Source organism: Pyrgilauda ruficollis, unplaced genomic scaffold, assembly GCF_017590135.1.
Source record: "Pyrgilauda ruficollis isolate IOZ18807 unplaced genomic scaffold, ASM1759013v1 scaffold16, whole genome shotgun sequence".
Classification (NCBI taxonomy): Eukaryota; Metazoa; Chordata; class Aves; order Passeriformes; family Passeridae; genus Pyrgilauda; species Pyrgilauda ruficollis.
The window spans coordinates 12,417,517-12,438,086 of NW_024514764.1; the positions used below are offsets into that span (position 1 = coordinate 12,417,517).

The 20,570-nt window shown below is 49.2% G+C and overlaps 1 protein-coding gene across 5 annotated transcripts in view; it reads right to left on the reverse strand.

Moving 5' to 3' along the window:
• The window catches only part of MGRN1 (mahogunin ring finger 1), a 50,476-nt gene that overhangs the window by 2,260 nt on the left and 27,646 nt on the right, over positions 1-20,570 (reverse strand). For 3 of the 5 annotated variants that reach the window (XM_041462747.1, XM_041462750.1, XM_041462748.1), the window contains exons 6-15: positions 17,518-17,584; positions 14,645-14,697; positions 12,391-12,438; positions 9,363-9,431; positions 7,298-7,457; positions 5,207-5,316; positions 4,303-4,374; positions 1,771-1,994; positions 675-798; positions 154-199 (exon numbers count right to left, since the gene is read on the reverse strand). In XM_041462747.1, coding sequence (XP_041318681.1) covers positions 154-199; positions 675-798; positions 1,771-1,994; positions 4,303-4,374; positions 5,207-5,316; positions 7,298-7,457; positions 9,363-9,431; positions 12,391-12,438; positions 14,645-14,697; positions 17,518-17,584 — 973 coding nt within the window. The remainder of the gene's footprint in view (positions 1-153; positions 200-674; positions 799-1,770; positions 1,995-4,302; positions 4,375-5,206; positions 5,317-7,297; positions 7,458-9,362; positions 9,432-12,390; positions 12,439-14,644; positions 14,698-17,517; positions 17,585-20,570) is intronic. The other 2 variants (XM_041462749.1, XM_041462751.1) reach the window with 1 other exon arrangement.

The following is a 20,570-nucleotide window of genomic DNA, read 5'->3' on the forward strand; positions in this document are numbered from 1 at the left end:
GAAAAGACCCTGGCACCTTTCCCTGGTGAAGAACAGAGCCTCAGAGATGGACTTATGGGGCTGGATGTTTCTGAGCTCATTTGTTCATTCCTCAGTTGTCCCTGTCCCACCACAACAGCACTGAACTGTTGCAAGGTCTGCACCCACACCTACCCTGCTGCACCGATGAGGCCTCCTCCATCTCTTCCCCTGCCACGCTCTGTAAGGAGGGACAGCACAGGTTACTTCTGCAGCTGGAGCCTTTGCTGTGCCATTCTCCTGCTTTGGTTTTTTCCAGGGAACTGTGCTCAGGGCCAGGGCTTGTTCCAGGGCAGGAGCAGGGGGCTACCCCAGTGCTGCAGCACCACAGGCTGGGACAGAGGGGTCTTACCAGCAGTGGGCACTGGAAGCTCCTAATGTCCAGCTCCCACCCCCGCCCCAAACACTGCTAGGCATGCCCAGGATGCTGGGGAAGGTCAGCTCTGCCATGCCTCCAGCTGAGTGGTTTTCCACTGCCAAAGAGGTGTCAGGAGCACAGGGAGTGGCTACATCCTTCCCCATGGAGCCTTAGGGGTAAACAAAGCAGCCAAGACTCTTGGCTCGGGGCAATGGTCCTTCAGGAGGCATTTCCCATGTTCCAGAAGCCCCCTAGAAGAGCTCTGGCTCAGAAGCCCCCCAGCAGAGCACACACTTACCTCTGGAGAGCTGGTTTCCCTCAGGACCAGCTCACCCCCGCTCAGCACCGCCTGCGAGTCAGAGTCCTCAGAGAGCTTCTCCTCATCCTCCTCATGGATTGGGGATGAGGGAGACCGTAGTGTGCTGCAGCAAGAGAAACTCCATTTGCAGGGAGCTGCCAGCACCCTGGGGCCTGCAGGACTTGGGGGCAGCACAAGCCAACTCTCACGAGCAGGAGCTCAGACCGGGGAGCTGAATTCACCAGGGCCTCCAGTACTGGCTGCATGGAGAACAGCAGCAGCAGGGCAGGACAGAGCCAAGTGGTGCCAAACTCCAACAAGAGGCCCAGGTCCCATGCTGCTCCTCACACTTTCAGGGCTCCCTTCCCAGGTGAAAATCTGGGCTGGAGCAGTGAGGAGTGCCAGGAACAAACCCAGTCTGATCTGATCTGAACATCCCCATATCCTCACCTAACCCCTCCATCACAGGGCCAGCAGAGGATCTCAGTTCAGCACTTTGTGCTCTGAAATCCAGGTCTCTCCCCATTCCTTTGCTCCTGAGGAGCTTCATGGAAAGCTGAAATCCAATGAGGTTTGGACATCAGATGTAATTCTAGGACTAAGTGCATTGGGAAGGAGACACTTCCACCCAAAGTCTTTACTGTGGGGGTGGTGAGGCCCTGGCACAGGTTGCCCAGAGAAGCTGTGGCTGCTCCATTCCTGGAAGTGTCCAAGACCAGGATGGAAAGAGCTTGGAGCCACCTGGGATAGTGGAAGTTGTCTGTCCACAGCGGGGAGTTGCAATGAGATGAGCTTAATGGCCCTTTCCAATGCAAACCATTTTGTGATTCTATGATTAGATTTTCCTTGTTAGAAATCCTCTTTCTTTTGGTGACAGAGCCAGTCCTTAGGAGACACAAGCTGTAACCTCAGGTTGAACACAGGGACAATGTCCCAGTTCCCTTCCTGGCACAAGTACCTGCTGGCCTCCTAAAGTTCTGAGTTAGTTGTGCTAACAGCAGTGATGGGAGCAGCCAGAGCCCTCTCCTGGCTCCCAGTGCTTGTGGCCACCAAGCCCCAGGGCTTGCAAGAGGAGCGGACCCCACGCCCTGCTGACCTGTCTGGAGACTTGCTGCGCTTGCCCTTTTGGTGGGCACCCTCCAGGGCTCTGTCCATGGCCACGAGCGGGCGGCTGGCGGGGGGCTGCCCGTCCACCACCCCCGAGTAGGAGATCTCGTCGTACAGAGGGGCCGAGGGCAGCGAGGGCGACACCGAGCGCAGGCCGTTCAGCGCTTCCAGCAGCGAGATGGGCTCGTAGCCTGCGGGGATGTTGTCAGAGCTCTGCGGGTGACAAACAGGGGGGACGTTAGGAAAATATCACCAGGCTGGAAGCCTCCTGCTCCCCCCAGGCAGCCCATCCCCACAGCCACCTCTCCAGGCCTCCCTGGTGCCTTCCCTGGACAGCCACACATTCCCCTCAGGGCTGCAACGCTGGTGATGCTCCAGGCAAGTTACCAGAGCAGTGCTTGAGAGGTTGGGTATCCCCCTGATGTGCTTTCAAGAGCTGGGCAAGGAGGGTGAGGAAGCAAGCTCCTAAAAAGCTGCTATAAAATACGTTTGGATTTTTTTCTCCTGAAAGCTCCTCCAGCGATTCAGAGACCCTTCCAGCTCAATGAACATCCCACTTGTGCTCCCAGCCATGGAACATGCAGCTGTGTCACAGCACCACCAGTGTCACCAAGGCAGAGCTGAAGGAGGGGAGCATGTGTGCACCAGCTAAGAGATGGTTCTTGAAGCCTAGCCCAATTCTACTTCTCCCATGTCCTCTCAGCTGCTAACACTGGCTCCATGCACAGCCACCTCTGCTAAAAGGCAGGAAAGGGATCACAAAACCACTGACCTCGTAAGGAGGAAGGAAAACCACACCACCTCCCATTCTCTCTGTAAATCACAAAGCTGCCACTCAAAGGGACCCTTGCAAAGCCATTAAATCAACACTGGTTTAACTCCAAAAATCCTTCTGATCATAAAGACCCTGTGGACCCAGAGACAAATGGGGTTTATGCTGCAACCCAGGAGGCCACAGGCAGCTCAGCCCAGCCTGATGCAAATCAAGAGGTGACACTCCCACAGTTCAGGCTACCTTAAATTGAGATGTTTCAGTCCTGTGTCCTCAAGGAGGTGGTTCTAAGTTGTACAGAGGATGGCACTGTGCTGCTAAGCCTGGCCATGAACCTCCACAGAAGCTGTGTGCCCCACATGAACCTGCAGATGAACCTGCCCAGCAGCCTGTACCAACACAGCCCCTGATTTGGTGAGAGCTGACTCACCTTGGTCACAGGAGGAGTTAGGGCTGATGGGGAGGGAAGAATGAGTGGCACCTGGGGTCAGTCGCCAGCCCACATCCCAGTACTGGTCCTGTGAGTGTTGTGAGCTTTGAAGATAAAGAGCTCAGCTAAACAAGGAATGGGTTCCCAACTGCTGTCAGCTGTAGGTGGTGGGGCCAAAAGCCATCTCCAAAAAACTTTTCATCTGCAGACAGCAGCCCAGCTGTGCTATTCTGTGTACAGAAAAGTCAGGGAGACAAACTCCCCTGGATTCCTGTTTGGGACTTTTTCTCCTGGCTGTGCAGAGCAGGCCCTGAGGGTTCAAAGGCTGCCTGTTGCTGTGCTGAAAGTTCAGGTTGCATGGCACAGCTCAGAGCCTGGAGGAGGATTCCCAGCCCATGGCTAGGACACCCTCACTGGGACACCACTCCCTTCTGGGACACTCACACCACACCCAGGAACACTGCCAGTCCCTGTGGGAGCCTTGCAGAGACCCAGGTCATGCCAGAATGGGTTCAAACCTGAACCAGCACCAGGTTTTCTCCAGACCTTCAAGCCCAGCAAGCCGTGTTCCTACAAGGCTGAGCATCTGAGGAGGCTTGAGCAAAAGAAAACTGCAACTTCCTTGACAAAGATGACAGCCACGGCTGCATTTGATGGGAGTAAACCAAGAGGGCACAAGCAGCCTGCCTGGCCTGGGGGCTTCCTCAGGTTTCCCCTTCCCAGCTCCTGGACCCCACAATTGCCATTCATGCTGTCCCCAGAACAGTCCAGTTACACACTGCCAAACCCGCTCAGAGGGTCCCCAGCCAAGACAAGCTCCATCCTTCCTGTTCCTGAAAAAGCAAACCAGCCTGTCACAGCCAGTGCTCCTGAATGCAAGACCAGCTCCAGCTGCACCTCTGCATGCCAGCACCACAAACCACACCAAGATGTGCCCACACCAAACTGCCAAGGGGATGAGGTAAGTGCAAGGAAGCTTTTGGGTGAGCTGTGGGACTGCAGCTTGCCCACAGTCCTAAGAAGCTGTGAAAACATCTTGGCCAGGAACCATAAATCAGCCAGGGGACAGTCCCTGAGAGTCAGCATCAGACCCCTGTGCCAAGCTTGCTTGCTCCTCCACAGGCAAACCAGGGATGTCAGTGATTATCTGTGCAGGGTGTGAGCATCTCACTGCCACTGTGAAGGACGTGGAGTGTCACAGCCTGGCAGGGGCACAGGCCAAACCCAGCGTGTCAGCAAGCCCTCGTGTGTGACACTGCCACGTGCAGGTGACACCGCTGGCAGAGAGCTGCCAAGTGCAACCAGCAGAGTCCACTTACTGTTCTTACTTCCCTCCTAGGCTTCCTGCTGGGCAGGGAGACAGAGCTCACCTTAAGGGGTTTAAAGGGGTGCTGTCAAGAGAAAACCATGTTTTAAAGAAGTTGTTTCTTGAGGTTAAGTGACAGGAAGAGACACACAGCATCCCCTCACCTCTCTGCAGGTGACAGCGCCCGTGTGCTCCACACACCACACTCTGCTTCACAACCCTCAGGCCTTCACCACCCTATTCCTCAGCCCCAGCTGAAGGCAGCAGAGGGCAGGTGGATAAAGCCAACTTTTTTCTGTGACAGTGCCTGTTCCCATGAAAGCCTGTAGGATGGTCTAGATGCACTTGTCCTTCTCCTCACTCTAATCTCAGTGTCTCACCAGAGCCAGCTGTGCAACAGTGCTGCTCAGGCAAGGAGATGCTGCCCTTACCACACTGGGACATGCAACTGGGCCCTGAGGCCACCAGCATGACACTTCCCATCACACACTCCCTCAGATGCATGCCAAGACACCCAGGGAAGCTGCCACAAGGAGGCCTTTCTACTCCCATGCTGGGAACCCCAGTGCCAAGGGCATTTCATCTGTATGCTGCCACAGAGATGTGTTTGTTAGTCAAATTGGAACCCCTCTGCCCTGTTTTCACAGCTCCCACTCTGTCATGCCCAGAGTCTGCCACTTTTCTGTTGGGCCAGGCAACAAGAAACCTTCTCATCCTGAGATTTCTGTGGATTTGTTTCCTCTAGTCCAGTTGTGTTGATAAGAAAAGGCAGCACTGCTTGGGCAGCCCTCAGAGGAGGATGTGACCAAGCCTCCTGAGGTTCCAGCCATCAGTCCAAGAAACTCATGCACCCAGCAGCTGCTTGCCCAGGCTGAGACCAACGGCCAGGCTTTGCACAGGGGTCAGCAGATACTCACAGAGTGCTCATCATGGTCCACACTTTGTGCCAGGACAGGGCTGAACGACACCGGCGACAGAGCCCCCGGCTTCTTCCTCACCGCCCGGATCTGCAGCAGGGCACGGAAGGCTAGGAGAGAACAGGAGGTGGTGACTGCACAGCCCAGCAGGGCCAGGCCATGCCAGAGCTCCTGCTGTGCCACAAACACACTGTGGGCACGAAGGAGCTCCCCTGTGCATGGGGAGTGGGGCCATGGAGTGCCCCAAAGCCCAGTGATGGGGTCGGGCTCCCATTGATCTACACAGGGAAGGGATCTGCTGGCTGAAAAAGTCTGGGTGCACAGAGCCCTTGTGGAGAACAGGCACTGCCTGCCCCACTACAGTCATGGACAGGGTACTTCAGCTACTCTACAAGTGTAGAGGCCCGAGAAGTTCCCCTTAAGGGTAGGTCACAACAACACAGTAAGAAAAACATGAGCTCAGCCTCAGGAGTGCACTGCCTGCTACAGGTTGGGTGGGGCTCCTTCAGACCCCACAAACCTCAGCCCTGGGGTCCAGCTGGGGTGGTGAAAGGCTCCATCTGAAAGGCTAGTGGCTGTACTCTTGTCTCCAGCACAGCCACCCCTCAGTCCTCCCACCACCAGAGCTTTGATCTCCGCTCCCTGCAGATCTCTTCTATCTGCAGATCTTTAACGTTGCTTGTTCCTCTCTGCCAAGGGTGCATACAAACGAGCCAGACATCTGTTCTGATGCAGCTGTGAGAACCTGCCAGGCATGTTCCTAGTTCTTGTTGCACCTAGCCCCTTCAAGATCAGCCTGGAGCCAAAGAACAGAGGTACAAATCTATCCTTGCTGTCTCTGCACTCTCCAGAAGCAGATTCCCAGGAAGTCTGAGATGGGGGCATTTTCCAAACAAATACAACCTAATCCCCTACAGCCTGCAGATGGGACAATGTTGTTCCTGTGTTTTATGATGTGCTACTTATAGTCAAAGCTGTCTGGCACTTCCTCTGGTGAGATCTTGCTTTTGGTTACTGCTCTTTGCCATGTTTAGACTGTTTGGATTTAATTTCTCAGACCAAACATCTGTCTTAGGTTCTTTATTTCTTTCCCTGAGAATTATCAGTTAGAAACAATCAAATACCTCAGAGACCAGGGGATAAAACACACACTCTGCCCTTCCAGCAGAAACACACAATTCTCAAGGGCCTCCTGTACCTCTGTGTTTCTGAAAAAACACAGAATTCAGCAAATGCTGCCTGAGTGTTAAAACATGTATTTAAGTTTTTCCATCCTTTGGGAGCTGAGCAATGCAGGGGTTAAGCAAATCCTCCTAACTCCTGGCAGAGCAAAAGACTCCAAACTGACTGTTATCTCATCCCTGCCTCCTGGTGAAATCTGGGTAAGGTTGTCAGAAGATAAAAAAAAAAATCATGCTATGTACTTGGACACCCCTCCAGTGGTGCTGGCTGCTCTCTCAGCCAGATACCCTCAGGATAAAGCTTCTCCATCCCTTCCTTTGGGGGATTTTCCATCATCTGCACCAAAACACAAGAACTACTGACATGGCACAGCCCAGAGCACCTGCACCTTCAGATCCACCCCAGGGGCAGGGTGAGTGAAGAGAGCCCTTCTCCTCCAGTGCTGAGCCTTGGGGTTGGGTACTGAGAAGAGGCTCCTCCTCCCAGGGCAGGGGCCCGGTGTCTCAGGTTGGAAATGGAGGTTTGTATTCTACTCCTGTCTGATGGGGCACTTATCTCCTGTTCATGGGGCAGTTTTCTTTATCTTTCCCACAACCCATCCTCCCTCCAGGAGATCTCTGCGCCAGGGCCTGCTCTGACTCTGGCAGTGTTGTTTTGTATTACTGTATCTTTATTTTATTTTATCTTTATTTTCTTCCCTAACAAAGAACTGTTATTCCTGCTCCCATATCTTTGCTGAGAGGCCCCTTAACGTCAAAATTATTACAATTCAGAGGGAGAGTTTTACATTTTCCATTTCAGGGGAGGCTCCTGCCATCCTTAGCAGACACCTGTCTGTTCAAACCAAGACACCAGGGCACTCAGAGCCTGCGGAGGGGGCAGGGGCCGGCCTGTGGCCGGGGCACTCACGCAGCCTGCAGATGGGGCAGTTGTTGGCCTGGTAGCGCAGGGTGTCGGCGCAGGAGTTGCAGAGGCAGAGGTGGCGGCAGGGCAGGATCAGGGTGTCCCGCAGGTCCGACAGGCACACCACGCACTCGTTGCTGTTGTCGCTGTTCTCGTCGTCTGAAGGCTGCAAGGAGAGGCAAAGGGTTGGCACGGCAGTGGTGGGGGCTATGCCAAGCTGCCAAAGGACAGGAGCCTGGGGGAATTTCCCACCCTAAAGTCTGGAAATTCTCTTTTTGCAGTTCTCAGCAGGGGTTCCTCAAGGAGAGCAAACTGTAGCCCACGCAGCCCGGCTCACGCTCCTTCCTCTCAGGGTACTGCACTGTGAATTCATGGCAGAGTTGTCCTTCCCCACAGCCATGTTCTGTTCAGAGGAGACCCATTTTGGGGCAGGGAGCCCCTTGACTGCAGCTGACCAGGAACAAGCTCCTGCCTTCCATCCTGGTGGCTCCAGGGTCAACAGGGAAGTGAACTCTTTGGCACTCTGGCCTTTCTTCCCCACAGACAGAGCAGCCCCACAAGGAGCTGTGTGCTGCCTGTTGTTCCAGCCATGTCTAGCCCAGCTTCCACAGGTGCCCTGAGCAAGTGAGTGATTCTCCTGCATCTCCTGTGCTGGCACAAGCTCTGGTGCAGCTGCAGGAGAACCAGCCCAGGGCACTCACCTGCCCACAGCTACCCTGGTAAAAGGCTCAGTGTGCACCCATTCAACATGAACCTGTTTCACACCCATATTTCTCAGAGCCCCACAAACTGGATCACAGCCACTGATCAAGACGGGAGAGAAACTCCCTCTCCAACCACAAGACTGACACCAGAAAACTCCAGTCTCCCCACTGATGTCACAGAAGTTGTGCCAGAGCCCACCACAATGACCCAGGATGGGCACCCTCCACCTCCACCTGGGGCTAACATGTGCTAGACCACGAGCAACCTCGGTGTAAACAGCATTTGTGCTGCTGCCACATCCTCACCCAGCCTTTTTTTGAAGGGAGAGCAGGCTCTTTGCTGTCCCACTCACATGGTTTGCTGAATAAGGAAGAACAAAAATGGCCCCAAGCCACTTGTCTGATAGGCCAGGAACATGGGATTGCTGGATCACGAGAATCCTCACAAGACCCAAAAAGAAGCCCTCAATCCTGTTAATTCCCTCCCTCAATACCATGCAAGTAAAACCTTGGAAAACACTTCTCTCTCCTGCCTCTTCAGGTGCTACCTGTTGGCAGGCAGATAGGGATCACAGGATGCTCTGGGCAGGGCACTGGAGAGGAAATCCTGCTTGTCTTGCTCCACTGTGTGCAAATAGTGCACTCCACATCCCGGAGCTGTGTGATCCCAAGGCCAGCACTGGGTACACTCCACAGCCCAGGTGGCAGCAAAGGGCAGCTCTACCAAGGCTAAAGGAAGAATAAAGCAGTCACACAACCTGTGCAGGGCTGTGCAGCAGGCTGGGATCCAGCAACAGCTCCTGCCTCAAGATGGGATGTTTCTGGTTATGGCATTTACATATACATCCCTTAGGAGTGCTGTGCTCCCTCCTGCTGAGGAATGCAAGAGGAATGTCTCTGGACACTGGCAAGCCCCAGAGAGCTCAGTTCTCTGGAACACTACTGGAACATGCAGAACCCTCAACCAGAACATGGAGGAACCACAAGAGCAAAGCACAGACACCAGGCACGACTGCCTTGACTGCAGAGAGACAGCAACAGTGGCTCTCTACAAGCCCTAAAAATCAGTGCTCTGACACACCCCTGGGGCACTGATACCTTTCTCTCCTAGCAATCCCAGCCACAGGGAACATCCTCAAGAGCCTCATGCTGCTTAAAATTACCTCAGCACAACTCCACTGACTGTTTGGGCCTGACACCAGGGATGGTCTGTCATCCCTGGGCTTTTTGGGTGCCTGCAGGAATCACACAGCTTGGACTCTGGGAAGCACCTCCACATTGCCCTGACAATCCCCATCATTAAGCAGATCCCCTTCAAAAGCAGAAGGTGCAGGCTGGAAACTCCCAGCTGAGGAAGCCTCCTTTACCTTGGTCTCCTGGTTGTTTTTGTTCTCGATGCCGTAGATCTCCTGCAGCAGGTAGCTCACCCGGTCAACCTAGGGGAGAACACCACAGCTGGAGTGACAGCTGCTCTGTCCTTACTGGTTTATGACCACCTTCCCTCCCTCCCTGTGTCAAATGTCACTATAGCTCCCCTATACTGACATGAAAAAGGTAACAGAAACAAATATTGCAAAGGACAGCTGGGAGAACGAAACTCTCCTTGCTCAAAAAGTAGAGTCCATCCTGCCTGGTCTGAGCAGAGAGTAACAGAAGTGGCTAGTTGGGCTATCAAGATCATCTAAAAACAAGTACTCTGCTTGTCCCAAACATTAGGAATACACACCCACAGCTCAAATAATCCAGAGGCAATCAGCCTTCTACACTCCTCTCCTCTGTGAGGTCCTGCTTAACTTCAACCAAGATAAACTTCCACCCATTTTTGCAAGCTCAGAGGATGGGCTGTGCCAACAGCTCCTTCCTGGCACACCCATGGCAGCACATCACCTCCCTTCTCATCCCCTGGAAGCATAAGGTTAAGCTACTGAGGACAGACAAACTGTGTCCCTCAGCATGAGGAGCACTCAAGGAATAACTCTATGTTAGTGCAATGTCATTTACTGCCACCCCCAGGCCCTTGGTGGCATCTCTAAATTGGGGGTGTGGTGGCAGAAGGTGCTTGAGGCACAGGTGGAAGTTGCTCAGAGCCTCAGCCTGGGACAATTCCAAGCCATGACTTCTGCAAACTGGCAGCTGCCTGCAAACCCCACTGAGCAGCTGAATTTCAGCACTGAGGCTGATTCAGTCAAGATTCAGTCCTGTTAAACATCTTTACTGATGATCTGGATGAGGGGATCAGATGTACCCTCAGTAAGTTCACAGACAACACAAAGTTTGGTGGGAGTGTTTACCTGCTGGATGGTAGGAAGGCTCTGCAGAAGGATCTGTAACACCAGGGGAGGCTCAGGTTGGGTACCAGGAGGAATTTCTTCACAGAAGGGGTTGTTAAACATTGCAAGAGGCTGCCCAGGAGGTGATGAGTCACCATCCCTGGGGGTGTTCAAGGAACGACTGGGATGGGTGGAATGGTGGGATCAGTCACAGGATGGACTCGATGATCTTGCAGCTCTTTCCCAACCTAAATTCTGTGATTCCATGATCTGGTGCTACACAGCAGCTTCCCCAGAGCAGGATGTGTTCCTCCACAGAAAGCCTCACAACAGGTAAAAGGGTGAGGGGGTTGCAAGGTACCAAACAGGCACATCTCACAAAAAGTGGGAGGAAACACTTTCCTGCCATCTCCAGTAGCTGTCCAGCTCCCAACATGCAGTGCCACCAGCACCCCATGATAAAAAGAGCTCATCAATCCCAGGGCCTCTGTAATTTCCATGTCAAACTGGCCTCTCCTCTCCCTCTCCCTCTCCTCTTCTCTCAGGAGTGGCTTTGCCATGGCATTCCAGTGCGGCAGAAGGTGACACATGGCAAAGTGGGGGCAGGAGCTGGCTGTACCCAGCCCGTTTGCCAGTTCAGAAGTGCTCTGAGCTGGGACACAGCAGTGATAACAAACTAATTCCAGAGTGTCCCTGTGTAACTCAGTGTGCAGCTCACAGACACTCTGTTCTAGGCCTGCATTTCATGGCAATGAGATCAGCTGTTGGACTGCTGAGCAAAACCCTCTGCAGCGGCTCACAACTCACCCAGGAAGTTTGGGAACAATTATGTGGGAGATGTTCTTTTGTAACTTGGCATTTCAAAGAGCCTTGTTCCAGCACCCTGACTCCTCAGAGGATCATGATGAACGACTGTAAGTGCAGAAGTTGTCAGCTCAAAGCACAGCAGAGGTCAGGAAGAAAGAGGCCTGAGTCTCTGCAGGAGTCTGTGTTCCTTTTGACTTCTTCCCTCTAAAAATCCTGAGGAGCTTCTGTCCCAGTAGGGAAAGGGTGAGCAGTGCAACAAAGCTCTTCCTGGGAAGAACTCTAGGTTTTCAGAGTCGGAGTAGTTCAGAAGGAGCAGGTGGTTGTACACAATTCTTCACCTTCATGCTTCTCCAACCCGTCCCACACCATGACATCCTTCCAAAAGCTTCTGCTGCCATTTACAGCCTGGCCAAGTCACTGGCCAAGCCCAGGTCATGTTTTTCTGCTGGCCCAACTGTATTCACCCATGCTGACTTTCTTCAGACAGGTTGGTGCTTACACTACAACTGATCAGCTCATGCCCTGCTGCTTCCTGATCAATGCCCACAAAAGGTACCCACAACCCTGGCAATGGCAGGGAGCGGAAGGCAAAAGAAAAGTAGGGATGGCAAAGCACGTACAGTGTTATACAGATGGTTTACTCCAGACTCTACACCTCTGCTCTGTTCTCCTAAGGGTGCAGATGCTATCTCAGTTTCAGTGGTGCTGTTTGTTTTTCCAAATGCCATCTTGAACTATGATTACTGACAGTGCTTGTAGCTCTTTTCTGACCCAGGGACTCGAATTAACATCTTAGAGCAAAGAGCGTCTTATTAAGGCACTTAATGACCTTCTTGGTAGCAAAAGGTGCTTAATTCAAATCAGAAACCCCTAGCTATCAAGTAAGCAGATGAAGTGAAACTCATTTAAAGCTAAAACACAGCACACAGCTAAACCTGAAAGGATCAACCACCAAAATTTCATCTCTTTCTTGAAGACATTTCAAACTGATCCTTGCAGCACAATCACTACCAGATTTCTTTTCAGAAGCTGAAATTCTTGGCAATCTTACTTATGTATTTCTGGCTATGCAGGACTGGATGCAATCTCAATCTTGATAAGACACTACCCAGCTTCTGCACATCACACCACACCAGGATGGGGGACAAAATGGCAAAATGAAGGGTTGCCAGCACCTTGCTGCCTTTGCTTACAATATCAGAGCTAAGGAAGTGAGATCTCAGGCTCTCAATGAACACCAAACCCTCCCTCTGGGCACAGCCAGGCACTTATGGGACACCAGCAAGTCTTTAAGAGCAGAAAGGAAACAGGTACTTACGATCTGCTTCTGTTTTAGTGGTTTCACGGAAAAACTGCCATCAACGTGCTAGCAGGGATAAAAAAGGCATTAAAGCATTAAACAGCTGCATTAAATAGTGTACAAATAACAGTATTAAATAGTGTACAAATCAGAATGAGCTCATTTCAGAGCTGGTGTCTGCTAACTAAGGGGACAGTGGGGTGTGTATCAGCCTGGATGGCAGCAGTCCCTCCCAGCAGAGTTAGTGGAACAGGGTATTGGGGAGCTACTGGTCTGCTCCAGTGCAGAGCCAGCTGGACTTGGCTCAAGTTAAACCTGGCTGAAGTGGGTCAGAGCCCACACAAAACTCCCCTGGCACACTGGATGCTTTCAGGCTGCAAGCAGTCCAGCTGGGTGCAGACACTTCTTCAGCCAGTCCAGCAAGACTTGGTGGGGGATATTTGTTAACACCCTAAGTAACACCAAGTGGCAGAGCAAGGGGCTGCCATGAGGCTGAGAACAAGGTTTGTCCACTGGATGGAGTCAGAAACAAGTCCCATGTGCTCCACATCCTCAGAGCTGTGAGCCTTTCATTTGCTCAGTGGCAGCAGGAAGAGCTGGAACAATTCTGTGCATGCCTGGTGCCAGAATTAGTGATGGGAGTAGTGTGCCAGTTCTACAAGGACCACTAAAGAAACCAACTCCCCTGCCACAGCCTAGAGAGCAGCAAAGGAGACTCAGGGGATGCTCCAGCAGGTCCTGTGAACAGCTGCAGGTCTGCAGAAGGAGTCCCAGAAGGAAGGGACAACAACATCACACCCCAGACAAAACAGTCCTGTTTTCAGGCAAACAATTTCTGCCTTTGGAGGAGCTGCAAGGTCAGACTACACACAGGTTATTCTTCTGATCTTAAAGATACATACAAATAGCAAGTTACCAAGTCCTGCTGGTCTGTTTTTCTTCTGAACAAGCTCTGGGGATCAGCAGTGCTCATTTATCAAGGACCTCCCCTGGATTTATGGACCTACACTTCAAAAGCTGCAATTACTTTAAGGATGGGGAATATATTTTAACCAAACAGGGAAGATGAAGAACTCAACATGTACTTTGCCTTGTGACTTTTTATTAAAAGGGAGATTTTAATCTTGTTTTAAGCATCTTCAGTGGAAGATGAGAGATAAGAAGTGGCTGAAGTATGACTGAAGGATTCCAGTGCGTTGTTTTTGCACATTAGCCAGAAGAAACTACAATAACATCCCTGCCCTGGTCCTAGGGGTGCTGCAGCTGACTCCATCTCATTTCTGACAGATGTCCAATTGCCAGGAGTGAAGCTACCTACAAAGCCAGTGCTCAGAGCAGCCTTTCTAACACAGAAAACTCACTTTCTTCACAGATCAAGTCCAACAAAAAAAGCAACCTAGAATACTTAGAGCATCTTCCAGCCATATGCCTCCTTAGGACTGACTGTGCTTGCCATGCCCTCTGACTCAGCTTGTCACCATCCACATTATCCACCTCAGAGGAACAGAATTAGGACCTGGCAGGGACCAGGCACACTGAGATACAGAAGTCAGCCACCTGCCAGCTGGGAAGTGGGGAATTTCCAACAGCACAGCACTGATGCTGCTCCCCTCTACATTTCCAGCTCTGCTCCAGCACCTCTTGCCTCACCTCAGCTTGTCACTGCAATATCACCTGCCCAGAAAATGTGTCTGCAGTATTACCACTACCAGACACAACAGGGTTAGGTCCAGTTATGGATACTGCAACTGTTTTCAGGGTCCAGTTACCAAGAGAAGAGAGTTTGTTATCAAGACTTGTGCACATAGCTTGGCCTTACCATGTAGGCAGGGGTCAGCTACATCAAACACACCACTCAAAAGCAGGGGAACTCAGCCTTTACACAGGATGCATCCCAATCCTTGGTCCTGGGTGTAAACTCAGACCTAACAATAGTGCAACAGGGTCTGGACACAGCAGATCCAGTTCTGCAAAAATCATGAAGCCCTGGAAAACTGCATGGCAGCAGCCATGGCCAACACCTTCCCCCCTCCATGGGAACACAGGAAACACCCCTGCCATTCCCTGAGTGACCAGCTCAGGTACAAATGATAATTACAGGCTGCACAGGAGCTGCTGCAAATGATTCCTTGTACTATAGCAGCAAGCAGGAATCCCAGGTACAGGCCAGGACTCTGCTGCGCCAAGTGTTATATAAATACAAACTAATGACCCATGGAAATGTTTATATACACAAGAACAGGGACAGAGGGATAAAAACCCCCTCATTTACCTTTTCAAATGCAGCCAGAAGAACATGGGCATGACCAGTGACCTCAACCACCACTGCAAAAAGAGAAAGGGCAAAACTGGTTAAACCTCTCAAGCAGTACCAGCATAAAAGTATCCTGAGTTGAATTTTATTCCACTTACAATTTCTGAGCTGCCATCTGCTCTATTTTCACCCTCTCCTGTATTTAGAATTTTTCTTATCTTGTCATCAGGCTGGTTCAGAACAGAGCAAGAACAAACCCCTGCTGGGCTCTGTGGTGGGCCCTACACAACCATGCCTTCATTGTCCTGGGTGCTCCAAAATATCCCACTTTGTTAGCAGAGGTTGGAAAGGGACAGTAAAACAAAGCACTCAGTGGGATTCTCCTGTCCCCTGAAATTCCTGGGCTTAATTACCTGAATTTATCACAGATCTATCTGGTTTAACACCAACTGGCAGCACTTCCAGCCCTGTTACTTACCATTTTATTTCAGTCTAGTCAGACACGCTTATAAGACATTTATTTCTCATACCAACTTCAGACACTGAAACATCTCTGTCCAGCTTTCCCCTAAGACAAGCATTTTCCATCTTCCAAACTTGAGGGTTCCCTCTTAATCCCACAGCAATGGGAAGGGGCTGTCAGAGGTTTCAGTACTGCATTCCTGGCTACTTCAGCAAATAGAGAGAAGAGGAGGCAAGGTACAATTCCAGTCTCTCTCACTCTGACTCTGAGGTTCTGTTCAGCTCCAGCTGGTTGGATCCTTTTCCTGAATCCTGTTCAGACTCCTCATATGGAAATGGGAGACAAGGCTTGTGAAGTAGTCACAGAGGGAAGGAAAGCATGTTTGGAGTGATGAGGGCTGTGCTCAGCACAGGCAGGAGAGCTCTGCCTGGAAGGTGCAGCTCAAGGAAGCAGCTCCTGGTCTGTCTAAAAGGCAAAGGAGCTCCACAGCTTCCTTTGAACTCCCAGAACAGCAGAGACAGCAGAGAAACAATTCCCTGGACTATGGCACTGAGACCATGTTTGGAAACAGCTGTATGGAGAGAGGGGAGATTTGCCTGCAGATTTGCTGGGTAACTGAGGTTGGTCGTGGCAATTTGGGTGGAATCAGGAACCTGGGAATTAAAACCTGGGAATTAAAACTGGGAATTCATCTGCTTGCTCCTCTCACTGCCAGCCAAGAGCAAGGCTGCTCTGTCTCTTGGAGTAAACAAAATTCAGGTCCCTTCCTCAGTCTGAATGGCCAAGGAAGGGGTAACAGTTCAGTGGTGTGACCTGCTCCGTGCAGCACCTTTCCTTCCTGTTCTCTGCCTCTCCCTGGGGACAATCCCACTGCCAGCAACGGGGCAGGGCAAACACTGCAAGCCATGGCAGAGCTCAGTCCAAACCAGCCTCTCCCCGACTGCTATTTTAATTTACCATTCAACCTTGTTTAACAGCTGTAATTTTCCAGGTGCTCCAAACACACCATGCCAGCTCCTTCCAGTCCCATCAGTTAAAAAAGGAACCAAAACACACAATTTCCTCAAATCTTGCTCAAATGTCACACATTTTTGTGCTGATATTCTTTCCAGGAGGGGATTTAAAAGCAGTTGGTTTTCTAGGTTATTAAAATAGATGGGAGTAGATTATTGGCTAAGGCTGGGCATGGTATGTGCATAAATGTATGCTTCCCATACTGCCTCCTGTTCTATTTTTGATCCTTCTAGACATGCCCAACATTAGAGATTATAAACACCTTGCCAAAAGTTCCATAAACAGAGGAAGCTGTTTTATATTTATGGTCAAGAAATACACATATATGTCGATTTTACTAACAGTGCCTGAAATCACTAAAAATAGATGCACTTTAGAAGTAATTTCCTTTATGTTGCACTGTGCTTTGTTAGTCACACTTTAAATTGGCTTATTCAGTTCTATTTCTGTCTGCTTGGAAGACTGTAAAACAATGTAATGAGTTTTTGAGCTTTTTCACATTTACAACAGAAGAAACTGAGCAAGTCACTGACCCAAACAATGTGATCAACAATGGATCTTTTTTCTTTTCTAATTATCTTACATTTTGTACAAAATGTTACAGAAGTGAAATGCTGGTCCTGCTGACCATAAAAGCCCCCAGTTTCAAAGAAAGTGTGACTTCCTTGTGCCCTGTTCATTGCTGACACTCCAGATGAGCTCAAAAGCACACATCCCCTAAGGGAAATACCATGTAAGGTGAATAACAATCTAAAAATAGTCTAAATATTCACTGGACTCCAAAAGACCTCTCCAAAAGAGCAGTGTGCTTTAAATAATAATAATCAATTAATCATAATTACAAATTACAATTAGTTATTATTTATTTTTAAAATTTAATCAACAATTATTTCTCCTGAAAGGTTCTGCTCTTTTATTATAACAATTCAACTTCCTCAGAAAAAGCGTAATTTCAAACTGCTGAATGAAGCTGAAGACTGACCTGAGTATTTTAAAGCCATTTCCTTTTCTCTGCCCATTTCCAGGTTTTTAGGAAGAAACTGACCCCTCCAAAAAGGAGAAAAGACCAGCTCCACCCTCCTTGACCTATAAACTGCAAAAGCAAAACCCAACAAGCAAGGATGTCATTTGCTCTAATTTGTGTGCCTGGCACTGGTGGCAGAGCCAGGAGCTCTCCTAAACACTATTCCAACACTAAATACCTGCCATTTTTCCTGTAAAAAAAATGAAGGCTATTTTTAAAAGTATGGGTTTTATGTGGCTAGCTTGGCCCTTTTAATAAAGGGAAGTTATGGTGAACCCCTGAAATATTTTTATTCTGTAAAGGTTCCCCAAGGAGGCCAGTCCTGAAAGGGGTCACATGAGCTCAGAGAGAGGCAGGAGAAGGCCATGGGAACAGAACATCAACTCTTACCATCCCCTTCATCCACCACTGCTCGGATGACCACAGGGAACACGCCACGGTCCAAGTCAAAGTTCAGCTGAGGGAAAGAAATGAGCTGAGGTTACACAACTCACACCAGACCTGCCTGAAGACAACACTGGAGACCATGTTAGCTCAGTGAAGGGTCCTTCTGACAGAACCCCAGCTCCTGCCTCAGAAGGACACGACAGGGCAGGAGTGTGGCCACAGCTCTCTTCACAGAGAGCAGCAGCACAACTTCCCCAGGATTTTTCCTGGGGAAGGCAGTGAGAAAACTCAGAGAAGAAGAAAAACAATTCTTATCTCTACTTGCTGCATCTGTTGTTTAGCACATGTAGAATGTGTTATGAAGATTGTTTACCGAAGAAAGATTTCTTAATTGGACTCTGGTGATGGTTGCTTAGATTGATTGACCAATGAGGGCAAAGCTGTGTCATGACTGTCTGTAAGGGCTCATGGGTTTTTCTTTAGTATAGTTTGATATAGTACAGTATGTAGTGTAATATAGTATAGCTTCATAAAGCTTTTCTTCAGCCTTCTGAAACCATGGAGTCAGAGCACCTTATTCCCCAGATGGGGGTCATCCTACATCGATACAGGAGGATTTAAAATTCCAGGCACCAACTTTAAAAGGGAATCAACTCCAGCATACACACACTGACATGGAACTAAACACCAGCAAAGCAAGGCAAAGGATCTCGGTTGGAATTCCAAATGCTACTTAATTCTCATTAATTCATGGATCCTAAAAGTCTTCTCAGTTATTTGTATTAGGAAAAGTTTCTCCAAATATATCCAGTGCCACAATTTTGCCTCCACACAACAGGATATATTGGCCTCAGCACAGCAGCACATTGTGCTCCCAACACCACAAAGAGACCCTGGCTCTGGTATGAAGTTTCTGAAGACATAAGAGAAAAATCTGCAAAACTTCACGCTCACACAACACTTTAAGGAAACACAGGACTGATTTTCATCTCTTGGCATGTTATAAAATGCAGGTTCTTGAGTTTCTAATTGATGATAGTGAAAATTTGAGTGCAAGGGAAACAGTCTCAGTTTTTCCCTTTGCCCTACACTTCATTAAAGCACATCAAAAGCTCCGTGTCATCTTAGAAATACAAGGAAAAGGCAACCTTACAAACACTGTCCTAAGCCAGGAAAGGAAGTGGCTCAGGGACTGGATTTCTGCTGGTTTTGTTAATTACTAACTTGGATGGTTTTGTCTCATCTCTTGCCAAGACTGAAAAAAAGATGTCATTTCACCCTGATGCTCCAGGTAATCTGTTTTCAGTTTCTCCATGAAAACTGAGACCCAATTCCAGGTGCTGCAGCAGTTCAGACAGTGCTTAGGGGTTTCCATCCCTTTGCCATAGCCCCAACATCATCTGCAGCCTGATTTGCTCCAGTTCCTCAAAAGAAGGGAGGAACACATTTGAAGGGAAAGTCTCATCACAGAACTGAGGTTGCTTTACCATATAAATTCCAGTGTTCTTGAACAAAAGAGGCCTCTTTAAGGCACTATTTCACATTCATTTTAAGGGCCCTGAACACAACTCACTTGACACAAGCCATGCCTTATAATTTCCAAGCAAATCAGTAAATGAAGAAGATAAAATAAACTTTTATAAAGCTTTTCACAGAACAACTCAACATAACATCAGTCTCCCTTCTTCCCCAGCCAAGATCTACATCATATCCGAGTATTACACTAAGCAAAAATATGAAATAAATCTGGGGGTTTTGAGAAAAACCAATAACGAAGCTGGAAAGAAATCTGAAATGTCAATTGCACACAGCTAAGACACTGCCAGCTGTCTCAGATAAAAGTGCTGCATTTTGGTGGCAAGTTGGGAAGATTTAGGACAAGGACCAATATGTAACACAGAGCTGACATGGGAAGGGAAACTCTTTGGAATCACAGTGCTTGTTCCACATTTTTTCCAGCTCCCAGTAACACCAATGAAAAAAAGAGGAAACAGAGGATGCAGCAGAACAAGCAAAGAGAGCTGGAAACTCACTTTTCCTTTAAGCTGTCAGAGGGATATGATTTTAGTACTTGAGTTAAAACCTTGCTGACAGGAACCAAAGTAAAAATTAAGCTTCTCAATTCTTTAAGAAGAAAGGGAACTGAGCTCTCTCAGACAACAGAAAGGATTGAAAAGCAGCTCTTCCAGGCTTTTGTAGGCTGAACTTGTGAAATCATCTATTGGCAGAGAAGCCAAGACATCAGGAGACCAGACTCTGCAGGCTCTTGGTAACCACCATGGCATTTGTTAAGGCACGGGACTGATTATAGTTGTAACTGTAACTTCAGGACAATAGCCATTCAATCTTTCAAATACATGAAACATTACTTTTTTTTTCCTCTTTTCTTCTTCTTTTTTTTAATAGGTAGAGTTATCTAGCAAGGTTCACATACACAATACACTTGCACAGGCTTGGGTCAGGAAATGAACACCATTATCAGTGTGCACTTCCTGGGAGAGGGGTCCACAGGAACCAACATATTAGCAGTAGCTACAGAACAACTACTCTGCCTTTGAAATCTCTTACCACAATTCTGCACAGAGCAGGGGAAAGACCAAGGCTTTCCTGCCCTATGCCATGTGCAGGGGAAGCCTTTGTGTGAAAGTTTTAAGGCTCAGAAACAAGAGGCTTACTGCCCATGTTGGAATTTTGCAGATACCAAAGATACCAAAATTAACAGGACTCCACAAATCTTGGTATGCAGAAAAGCCACAGACCTTAATTAAAACCAAGCCCTGGTCTGTTTGCAGTTATGGGTTAAATTAAGAAGAGGAAAACATTCCCTCATTCAGCATTGATGCACCAGTGTAAATCTGCCCCAGAAGGAGAACTTTCCTTCACAACACTGTACTGCTACAGATAACAGTGCAGGATGTGGCCCTTTAACAGAACAGGACTCTTCCAGAGCAGTGGTCTCCACACTATTCTGATTATTCATCCCACCAGTAACGTGTTTTGAGCACATACTCCCAAGATATGTGTGCTTATCATCTGTGGGTTATGTACATGTAGTT